The 12,606-nt window shown below is 35.6% G+C and overlaps 1 protein-coding gene across 4 annotated transcripts in view; it reads right to left on the reverse strand.

Moving 5' to 3' along the window:
* Positions 1-12,606, reverse strand: part of CCSER1 (coiled-coil serine rich protein 1) — a 1,343,925-nt gene that overhangs the window by 725,337 nt on the left and 605,982 nt on the right. For all 4 annotated transcript variants that reach the window (XM_032239846.1, XM_032239847.1, XM_032239848.1 and 1 more), the window contains exon 8: positions 1,740-1,823. In XM_032239846.1, the coding sequence (XP_032095737.1) occupies positions 1,740-1,823 (84 nt within the window). The remainder of the gene's footprint in view (positions 1-1,739; positions 1,824-12,606) is intronic.

The raw sequence follows: 12,606 nt of genomic DNA on the forward strand, positions 1-12,606 counted from the left end.
AGCACAAAATAAAATGCCGCTTGATTGTTACCTGAGAAATTTTAGAAACTAAGTAGCCAATCTGAGTAATTCAAGTATAAAGAAAAGAAAAGAAAAAATAAAACACATACAGGACGTTTTTAGAGGAAGGTGTACTAAATTTCTTTAATTATAACTATGAAGTACTGTCTTTGGAGGCAATCACTTTATTTTTTCATTTAATTCAGCAAGTAAATGTCTGATTTCTTATATATTAATGTTTTAAACTGATAATAAGTAATACTGAGAAAAAAATGGATAATCTTTCTGAGTTAATTATCCAAATCTAAAATAAGCACTTTCTGACAAAATAATGGATACAGTTATGTTAAAATTGATTATTTTATCCAACATGCAATAAATATCTATATGTGATATTTAGTCAGCTCAAAGATTTTTTGTATGTCACATAAAAAAGGGTTGTTACATAATATATATCTAGAGGGCTATATTTAAATACAGAAATGTTTTCATTATGTAATATATAAAGTTGATACTACAATATGTTACTTATAGATTTATAAAAAGTTATTTCAGTAATGTGACATACGTTCATTTTGTCTGTGATACCATTGCTATTCTAAGTACTAAGTTTATAAGTCTTCTAAACCACAATAACATGTTCATGGGACCAATGATCAGCATCAGTTCAATCACAGAACACTTTAAATAAAGGTCAAGTTTCAGGGAAAACATTGTCAGTTGTTAAGAGTTTATAACGTAAGCTCTGAGTTTCTCTATATCTCACTAATATGTTAGAAGTCCTCAGAAGCTTGATGGTCTATGAAGTCTGTTATTTAGTTGTATTCAATAATTATATAATATACAACTGTGAGTCTGAAATAATCACTAAAAATATGTTGAGAAGGATTTGATCCTTGCTCTTGATAATGAGTCAGGGTCTCTTTTATAGTATAGTTATTTCTTTAATCTACTGTTAGTGTAAAAATGAATTAAAAAATATTTCTTCTTATTTTTTCTATTTGATTCTTGTTATAGAGTACTATCTTTTTAAATTTATATCCAAAGTGCACATTTTATTGCAAAATACTGTTAATATTCATAGATAAATAGCAAACACATACTTAGAAAAAAATAACACCCACTGCTGTCTGTTATCTACCAAATATATTTTTATATCTTGAAGGTATAATTCCATACCTTCTTTTATGATAACACATTAAAAACCATACTCTAAAAACATGAACTATATACATTTCATATTTTTCTATAATTTTTACACAATTTGGGAATTATATAGTAAATTAACAAAAAGTTTCATTAGGTTAATATAATTTTGATAGCTTTATAAAAATAAAAAGTAAAATCTGGTTTTGTTTGCTAGATTGTTGATTTTCCTTTATATTATAGATCTGTATCTTTAGGTATAGCAGTTTGGTGTTAAATCATGCACTTTACAAAAAAACAATGTAGCCTAAGCCTTCAAGATTTCTGATACATACAACTGAAATACTTAATCCTGGTTCAGTGATATGTTTCTGGAATAATATACATCTCCACATAAAATAAAACACTTTCTATTCTTTAGCTTGTCAAAGATCTACAGTTTTCATGACAGGATTATAAAAACTGATCATCAGATTGAAACACTGGAAGTATTTATTAATAACTAATGTTATTGGTATTAATAAATAAGGGTTTGGAACAAATAACCTTGCAAGGAAAGTACACTCTGTGGGACAAGTATTGTTATCACTTACCAGCTCTTCCTGAAGTTGGGAAATGAATTCATCCTTCTCTTTCAGCTGCAGCTTGAGCATCGAGCATTCATCTTTCATTATATCCTATAAAAACATCAAAGAGACGGCAAAATAGGCTTAGCCTTTTTACTTTGCTCTTGATAAGGAAAGTCAGCTTCACACAGTGGGAGATAATTGCATCTGACTAATGAAACTCAAATTCCCTCTACAGTATGATATTTTTCATAATATATTCTTAGTTGTAAAAAATAAGAACGCATCCAAAAATGCTATTATGCTATATACAGTCAAGTATGTATACACGCATACACACACACATGCATGTTTGTGCTTAGTTTTTTGTTTTCTTTTTTGTATACCTCTATCCATTTATTTGCCTAGGACAGAAACCAGGAATCTATCCTAAATTATCCCCTCTCACTTTTGTGCATATATAATAAGTAGAATAAAAATAACTCTAAATTTAAAAAGATACTGACATGGCTTGGCTCGGTGTCCCCACCCAAATCTCATCTCTACTTGTAATCCCCACATATGGAGGGAGGGACTGGTGGCAGGTAACTGGATCACGGGCGTGATTTCCCTCGTGCTATTCTCGTGTTAGTGAGAAAGCTCTCATGAGAACTGATGGTTTAAAAGTGGCAGTTTCCCCTGAGCACTCTATCACTCTTGTCACCTTGTGAGGACATGCCTTACTTCCCCTTAGCCTTCCACCATGATTATAGGTTTCCTGAGGCCTCCCCAGCGATAAGAAACTGTGAGTCAATTAAACTATTTTCCTTTATAAATTACTCAGTCTTAGATTATTCTTTATCACAATGTGAAAAGTGACTAATATAGACAATTGGTGCTTGAAGTGGGGCACTGCTATAAAGGAAACCTGAAAATGTGGAAGCAACTTTGGAACTGGGTAATGGGCAGAGGTTGGAACAGTTTGGAAGGCTCAGAAGAAGACAGAGAGATGTGGGAAAGTTTGGAGCTTCCCAGAAACTTGAATGGTTTTGATCAAGATGCTGATGGTGATATGGACAACAAAGTCCAGGCTGAGGTGGTCTCAGATGAAGATAAGGAACTTCTTGGGAACTGGAGTAAAGGTCACTATTGCTATGCTTTAGCAAAGAGATTGGTGGCATTTTGTCACTGCCCTAGAGATCTGTGAAACTTTGAACTTCAGGGAAATGATTTAGGGTATCTGGTGGAAGAAATTTCTAAGCAGCTAAGCATTCAAGGGGTGACCCGGCTGATTCTGAATGCATTCAGTCATATGCATTCAAAAAGACATTATTTGAAAGGGAAGCAGAGCATAAAAGTTTGAAAAATTTGCAGCCTGACCATGTGGTAGAAAAGAAAAACCCATTTTCTGGGGAAAAATTCAAGCTGACTGCAGAAAATTGCATAAGTAATGAAGAGTCAAATGTTAGTAACTAAGGAAATGGTGAAAATGTCTCCAGGGCATTTCAGAGATATTCAGGGCAGCCTTTCCCATCACAGGACTTCGGCCTCTCCCAAAAAGGACAGCAGTCTCTCCCATGATAGGACAGGAAGCATAGGAGAAAAAAAATAGTTTTGTGGTCTGGGCCCAGGGCCCTGCTGCTCTGTGTAGCCTTGGGGCATGGCAGCAGAGCTGCTGCAGCTCCAGTCATGGCTAACGGGGGCCAGTGTACAGCCCAGGTCTTTGCTTTAGAGGGTATAAGCCCCAAGCATTGTTGGCTTACATGTGGTGTTGGGCCTGTGGGAGCACAGAAGAAAGAGTTGAGATTTGGGAACCTCTGTCTAGATTTCAGAGACTGTATGGAAATGCCTGGATGTCCAGGAAGAAGTCTGTTGCAGGGGTAGAGCCCTTATAGAGAAGCTCTGCTAGGGCAGTGTGAAAGGGAAATGTGGGGTTGGAGCCCCCACACAGAGTCCCCACTGGGGCACTGCCTAGTGAAGCTGTGAAAAGAAGGTCACTGTCCTCCAGACTGCAGAATCATAGATCCATCAACAGCTTGCATCATGTGCTGGAAAAGCCACAGGCATTGTATTAGATTGTTTTCAAGCTGCTGATAAAGACATACCTGAGACTGAGAATAAAAAGAGGTTAAATTGAACCTACAGTTTCACATGGCAAGGGAGGCCTCAGAATCATGGTGGGAGGTGCAAGGCATTTCTTACATGGCAACGGCAGGAGAAAAATGAGGAAGAAGAAAAAGTGGAAATGCCTGATAAACCCATCAGATCTTGTGAAATTTATTCACTATCATGAGAATAGCATGGGAAAGACCAGCCCCCATGATTCAATTTACCTCCTCCTGGGTCCCACCCATACACACATGGGAATTCTGGGAGACATAATTCAAGTTGAGATTTGGGTAGAGACACAGACAAACTATAATAGGCACTCAACACCAGGCTGTGAAAGCAGCCACAGGGGATACACCCCACAGAGCCACAGGGGTGGAGCTACCAAAGGCCATGGGAGCCCACCCCTTGCATCAGGATTCCCTGGATATGAGACACAGAGTCAAACGAGATTTTGGAGCTTTAAGATTTAATGACCACTCCACCAGGTTTTGGACTCCCATGGGGCCTGTGACCCCTTTGTTTTGGCCGGTTCCTCCCATTTGGAATAAGAACATTTATCCAATGCCTGTACCTCCATTGTATCTTGGAAGTAAGTAACTTGCTTTTGATTTTACAATAGATGAGAGAGGCTTGCCTTATCTCAGATGACACTTTGTACTTGGACTTTTGAGCTAATGCTGTAATGAGTTAAGACTCTTGCTCATAGGTGAGAGAGACTTGTCTTATCTCAGGTGAGACCTTGTACTTGGACTTCTGAGCTAATGTTGTAATGAGTTAAGATTTTGGGAGACTTTCACGAAGGCAAGATTAGTTTTTAAATGTGAAAAGAACATGAAATTTGGGTGGGGCCAAAGGTGGAATGAAATGGTTTGTCTCTGTGACCTCACACAAATCTTATCTTGAATTGTAATTCCCATGTATCACAAGAGGGACCTGGTGGGAGTTGACTGGATCACAGGCATGGTTTCCCCCATGCTGTTCTGGTAATAGTGAGGGAGTTCTCATGAGATCTGATGGCTTAAAAGTGGAAGTTTCCCCTAAGCTCTCTCTCTTTCCTGCTGCTTTGTGAAGAAGTGCCTTGCTTTCCTTCAGCCATGATTTTAAGTTTCCTTAGGCCTCCCCAGCCATATGGAATCGTGAATCAATTAAACTTCTTTGTTTAATATATTACCCACTCTCAGGTTGTTCTATATAGTGGTGTGAAAATGGACTAATACAGAGACTGTATCTACCATTTGTTCCCTGGCTATAATTAAATTAATTATCAAACCAATATCCATATTACAGAGCTCATCTTTAATGATGTCCCTGTTAAAATTGTGCCATTTGTTAGAGCTCGATCTTTGGGCATTTAATCTCCTCACTCTGCATGTACACCCAACCACAACCTCTATGTACACAATATATCCACATCCATGGCCTCAACTACTTTATGCTGGTGTGATGGATAATACTGAGGGTGAGCTTTATTGGGTTAAAGGATACAAAGTATTGATCCAGGGTGTGTCTGTGAGGCTGTTGCCTAAGGAGATTAACATCTGAGTCACAGGGCTGGGAAAGGCAGACCCACCCTTAATCTGTGTGGGTACAATCTAATCAGCTGCCAATGTGGCTAGAATATAAGCAGGCAGAAAAATCTGAAAAGAGAGGCTGGCCCAGCCTCCCAGCCTACTCCTGGGCTGGATGCTTTAACTGGATTCCAAGTTCCTCAGTTTTGGAATTCCGACTGGCTGTCCTTGCTTCTCAGCCTGCAGATGGCCTATTGTGGCACCTTGTTATCATGTTAGTTAATATTTAATAAACTCCCCTTTATATATATATATATATATATATATACACACACACACATATATATATATATATATATATATATATATATATATATATATATATTCCATGAGTTCTATCCCTCTAAAGAACCCCTGACTAACACAGCTTGTAACTACCAGATACAACTGGTTAATCCAGAATTATCTGTATTCCAAGCTCCACCTCTTATGTACAAGTACTCACTAAACATATACTCAACACTGTTCCACAGACACTCCAACTCAACATCTTCCTTCCCCACCTTGAGACGTCACTTCTGCTGATTTCCCCATTATCTTCCTATTTCCTAAAATAATAATCAGGAAGCCATCATATATGTTCAGCTGCTGCTCACTTTGAACCAAATATGAAATCAAATTTAATCTCTACTTCTTCAGTATTTCTTGGACTTACTACTCTCTATTCCACATTGTCTACGTACTTGTTGCTTCTTACCTAAATTTCTGTAATTGCTTCTTGTCTCCAAAGTGACTTTTCTTCTCTCTATCTCTATCACCTTCCCTACTTGCCAGAGAGATTTTTCTTAGTAGGAATTAAATTTATCACTTCCTAATTTAACAGTGAATCATCCCCTCCTTCAGAAAGAAAATCAAAACTCTTCAACATAGTATATTGTACCCCTGATTATCTGTTACTTGCTTATTTCTGGAGCTGCAAAGTTTTTGACTTTCAACGTCCTCACAACATCATTCACTCTTACAGAACTGAAATGCATATTGTTTCACGTCTCCTCACTTTACACATGCAAATTTCTGGATTTTATTGCCTTCTACCAACTGTACCCTTCTCTCCCTCATAATACCTCATGCTCTAAGACACATCTCAAGAATTACTGTTTATTTTACTAGAAAGATTCCCCCTTTTGGCTAGTAACACATCCCTTTAGGGATGTTCCATAGCATCCATACCATATATCATTTCATGCAACATTTAAAGTGTTTTTTGCTTTTTCTCCAGCCTCATGAACTAGTTTTATTCCCTATTTGAGCATACAGTTTCTATTTCATTAGCATGTTATTGCACCAAATATAATAACTGGCACACATAAGATACTCAGATTTGGCTGGGCATGGTGGCTCTTGCTTATAATCCCAGTACTTTGGGAGGCCAAGGCAGGATGATCACTTGAGCCCAGGGCTTCCAGACTGGCCTGGATAACACAGTGAAACACCATCTCTATTTGAAAAAAAGAAGATGCTCAAATTCATGTTTCTTTCCAATAGAATTACTAAATAAGCAGTATAAACATTAGCAGTATAACCATTGTCCCTGAAATCTGGCACCCTCATCTGAGCTGACAAGGAACAACAACAAAAACAGCTAAAGAATTAGAGAAAACATAATACCTATTTATTAATACCTGTTTATTCTAGTTCTCATGGCAGAATTTCTACTTTTTCTATACTGAGCAATAAATCTAATCAGCCAAATTAGATTTATTGCTCAGTATACCAATAAATCTTATTTATTTATTTAGTGACGGTATCATCTGCCAAGTAGGCTGAAGTATAGTGGCTCAATCAAGGCTCACTGTAACCTTAAAGTCCTGGGCTCAAGCAATCTTCCTGCCTTGGCCTCTCAAGTAGGTAGGACTGCAGGCATGCAACCACATTCAACTAATTTTTTTACCATATTTTTTAAATTTTAATTTTATTGTTTCATTATTATTTCAATAGCTTTAGGGGTACAAGTAGTTTTTGGTTACACGGCTGAATTGTATGGTGGTGAAGTCTGAGCTTTTACTGTACCTATCACCTAAATAGTGTACATTGTACCCAATAGGTAATTTTCATCCCCTCACTCCCTTCACACCTTCCCTGCTTCTAAGTCTCCAGTGTCTGTCACTCTATAATAGTGATATAATATGATATAATGATATAATATGATATAATATGATATAATGCCAAGTGATAAGCCTTGGCATACCCACAGCTTAGCTCCCATTTATAAATGAGAACATGTGGTATTTAGTTTTCCATTCCTGAATTACTTCACATAGGACAATGGCCTCCAGTCCCATCCAAGTTGCTGCAAAAGACATTCATTATTTTGTTATTTTTGTTATTTTTATGGCCAAATAGTATTCCATGGTGTGTGTATGTACACACACACACACACACACACACACACACACACACACACACATATATAGGTATATATTTAAAAGGATCTTGCTCTGTCACCAAGGCTGGAGTACAGTGGTATGATTAGCTTACTGTAACCTCAACTTTCTGTTCTTAAAGGATCCTCCTGACTCAGTCTCTTGAGTAACTAGGACTACAGGCATATGCCACTGTGCCTGGCTAATTTTTTTATTTGTGTGAAAATGGGATCTCACTTTGTTGCTCAGACTGGTCTCAAACTCCTGGCCTCAAGTGATACTCCTACCCCAGCCTCCCAAAATGTGGGGATTAGCCTGACTTCTATCATATTTTCTTTTTTTGTTTTTATTGCATTTTAGGTTTTGGCTCATATTTTCTTTACTCATTTTTCAGTTAATAGCCACTTAGCTTGATTCGATATCTTTGCAATTGTGAATTGTGCAGTGATAAACATATACATACAGATGTGTTTTTGTTATAACGATTTATTTTCCTTTGGGTAGATACCAGTAGTGAGATTGTGAATTTAATAGCAGATGCACTTTTAGTTCTTTGAGAAATCTCCATACTATTTTCTGTAGAGGTTGTACTAATTTATTATTTATAGTCCCACCAGCCGTGTATAAGCATTCCATTTTCATCATTCACCACATTCATGCTAACATCTATTGTTTTCTGAACTTTTAATAATGACTATTCTGGATAAGGTGACATCTCATTGTGGTTTTAGTGCACATTTCCCTGATGGTTAGTGATGTTGAGCATTTTTTTTCATATGTTTGTTGGCCATTTATTTATCTTATGTTGAAAAATTTTGCTTATGTCATTTACCCACTTTTTAATAAGATTATTTATTGTTTTCTTGCTGATTTGAGTTCCTTGTAGATTCTAGATATTAGTCCTTTGTCAATGTAAAGATGGTTAGTGATGTTAAGCATTTTTTCATATGCTTGTTGGCCATTTGCATATCTTATTTTGAGAAATGTCTGCTTATGTCATTTACCCATTTTTTAATGGGATTATTTACTTTTTCTTGCTGATTTGGGGTCATTGTAGCTTCTAGATATTAGTCCTTTGTCAATATACAGATGGCAAATATTTTCTCTTATTCTATAAGTTGTCTGTTTACTCTGTTAATTATTTCTTTTGTTATATAGAAGCTTTGAAGTTTAATTAGGTCTTATTTATTAATTTTCCTTTTTGTTACATTTGTTTTTGAGGTCATAGTCATAAATTCTTTCTCTAAGCCAATGCTTAGAAGGGTTTGTCTTAGGTTTTTCAATAGAATTTTTTATGGTTTTAGGGCTTAGATTTAAGTCTTCAAGCTATTTTCAGTTAAGTTTTGAACACGGTGAGAATAGGGATCCAGTTTCATTTTTCTGCACCTGGCTATCCAGTTTTCCCAGCATAATTTATTGAATACGGTGCTCTTTGCCTAGTGTATGTTTTTGTTGGCTTTATTAAAGACCAGTTGGCTGTTGTATTTAGCTTTATTTCTGGTTCTCTATTCTGTTCTATTGGTCTATGTATCTACTTTTATATTGGTACTATGCTGTTTTGCTTACTATAGCCTTGTAGTAAAGTTTGATGTAATGTGATGCTTCCAGGTTTGTTCTTTTTGCTTAGGATTGCTTTGGCTATTTGCACTCTTTTTTGGTTCTATATACATTTAATTCTTTTTTTCTAATTCTGCAAAAAATGATGTTGGGGTATTTTGATAGGAATTGCATTGAATCTATAGATGGCTTTGGACAGTATGGTCATTTTAACAATATTGATTCTAACAGTTCATGAACATAAACATAGGATGTATTTCCATTTGTTTATGTCATATATGATATTTTTCATCAGTGTTTTATAGTTCTTCTTATAGAAATCTTTTATCTCCTTGGTGAAGTGTATTTGTAAGGTTTGTTTGTGTTTGTTTTGCTAATATAAATGTGGCTGAGTTCTTCATTTGATTCTTACCATGGTCATTATTTTGCCCAGATAATTTTAAAATATTTTCTTGAGGTGCAGTTGCTTTATGTTGTCCAGGCTGGCCTCAATCTTCAGATCCTGGCATCTCAGAGAGGTAGGATTACAAATGTGAGCCACCACGCCTGGCTTAATTCTAATTTATTAATACCTCTTCATTTGCTAACAATCAGCTTGACTGGGAGGAAGATGTGTATTCACTCTTTTTGTTCCATCTCTTTTATAGTAGTCCAATTTCTTCCCCAAATCATAGGTATTTTGGACAGGGATAATACTCATTTTGAACACTTATACTCCTATACTCTAAATATTACTGTTAATGGAAAAAGGTTTAATCTGCTCTGTATTGCAAAAGAAATATTAATATTAGCATATTAGGAGGCAAGTAAGATAATAATCATGTTTCTTAGAATTAGAGCAATATAGAATCAAATCCTGGATGCTGCTAGTAACTAGCCAGGTGGTTCTGTGCTAGTTACTTAAGTTTTTTAGTCCCATGGAAATTTCTGTAGAGGTTAATGATGACACTAACCTATAAACTACCTTACGACAAAGACTCTATTGTATTAGTACTTACATTACCAAATTCTTGCATTATATGTCACTTAAGAACAGTTCGTTTTGTTCATAAAATGTCACAGGTTGTTTCTTCAGGAATCAAATGGAGTTAAGAGTGCACAAAGTTTATTAACAAAGGGAAAGGAAAGGAAATATGAAGAAAAAAAAACAAAGAAAAAGATTCGGAATTGAGTAGGGGACAGTCAAACCATGATTTATACTGACAAGTTATCTGTCAGCAAAACAAGGGGCTCATAGCTAAGATTTTGTTAGAGAAATCCCCACGTTGAGCAAAAGTGGGTTGGTTCTTGTAGCACTCCCTTGTTCAGTCACTGGTTGTGGAGTGCCTCATGAGTAACTAGACCTCAGCAATCACCACCTTATTCAGCCTTTGTCTCAGACCACCCAGTGATAAGCTTGAACTTCCGCTGGTGAGCTGAGGCTGGCCCTGAAGAAGCTTAATGGCTGTAGTCAGCCAACCATACCCTTGGAAGCTGGTCAGTGAGTCCTTTATTGAGATGGAATCTGAGATTTGGCCTATATCTGTTACCATTGTTTTTGTTGAACAATGAAAAACGGTATTTTTGTATTAATTATCATTTTGTTAATTAAATAGTTTAAATAGAACATTTGCCTATATTGTAGCTACTAGGAACTACAAAGAAACTTGGTTTCCCAAAACTATGCTCACTTTAAAATTTTTTCAGATTTTACTCCTGGGAAAATTTTTGAAGGAATTTACAATCTCACAGCATTAAACCAGGTAGATGCTAATATATCATTTACATTCATTTCTGGAATAACACCTATGAAATATTTATTATATGCCAACAGAAGACAATTTATAAAAACCTTCTCTATGAATGGCTTTGCAAATGAATTTTAGCTACCCACCATGTCTTTAGTTGTATAGATATACAGTGGCAACATTCACATAAGTATTAGGTTGGTGCAAAAGTAATTGCATCTTTTGCCATAACTTTTATAACAAAAACCACAATTACTTCAGCACCAACCTAAAATATCTATCAAGCAGGCAAAATGAAAGCTTCTGAACACTTCCTCTCAAATGAGAGTTAATAGCAATAATCCATCAAAATTCTCATTATATTTGCAAAATTCTAGAACATATTTGTGAGGATGAGCTATTGAGTTAGAAATCATATTGATGTGTAGAATTAATAGGATTTTAATATTCTTGGTATTCAAAATAAAGTTACTCCATTAACCTGTAGGCTAATGTAACCAATTTAACCTTGTGCTTATAAAAATGCATATTATTCATTGATAGGAAAAATATAATTTAATAATTATGACATTCTTTGTTTCTCATTCAAGTATAATTAATTTTTCAGACTAAAATTCAATTACATTATTTTTTACTTCAGTAATTATTCATAAATATGGAAATCAGTGTGGTAAAGATGGCTGTAAATCCTTTGCTAGTATTCCTATTGGAAAGTGGAGTCTAATGTTCCTGTCCTTGCATCTGGGCTGGTCTTATTGACTTGCATGATTAATAGAATATGATGACTCTGCATGACTTTCAGGATTAGATCAGGAAGGCTTTTCAACTTCCATCATGGTCTCTCATAATGATTCCTCTGAAGCTATTACTTGCAGAAAGAACCCAGCAGCCACACTGAGAAGCAGAAACAACATGGTGCTTCCATTGACAGCTTCATACGAGCTCCCAAAAGACACTCAGCATCAACTGCCAGCTGTGAGAATGAGCTACCTTGGACATCTAGGCTGGCAGAGTCTTCAAGTGCCTAAAGGCCCAGCTAAAATCTCACTCTAACTGCCTGAGAAACACAAGGCTAGAACCGCCCAGTGAATCATTCCCAAGTTCTTGACATATAAAATTGTGAATTAAATGAAAGTATAGTTTTAAGCCACTAAATTTTGAAATAACTTGTTACAAGATCATCCAAACATAAAGACAAACTCCAAATTATTATAGTTGGGATTAGTATAAATTATGTCATCATAGTTGTATAAAAATACATACAGTAAATTTTTTAAAATACATATTTTGTGCTTTAATTTTTGATTTTTGTGATTTAAATTATATTCAGAATTATTTTCAAATAGCTCATTTCAAGCATATCAGTAATATTTATGTTCTTATGATATAACCTACTAAAGAATCTGAAATACAGATAAAAAACGATATACAAGTGATTTTATTCCTGTACTTTTGTTTTATAAATTTGGAAATTTGAAGCCACATACTCAGAAATTTGGGTAGTTTGTCCCAGGTTCAGTTTCCTGACTCCAGTTCTACAAATTTGATAATGCATTTTGCCTGTATTTGGAATTATCTCATTGTTTGA

This window comes from Sapajus apella, unplaced genomic scaffold (assembly GCF_009761245.1).
Source record: "Sapajus apella isolate SASKATOON/1434 unplaced genomic scaffold, GSC_monkey_1.0 scaffold45, whole genome shotgun sequence".
Taxonomy (NCBI): Eukaryota; Metazoa; Chordata; class Mammalia; order Primates; family Cebidae; genus Sapajus; species Sapajus apella.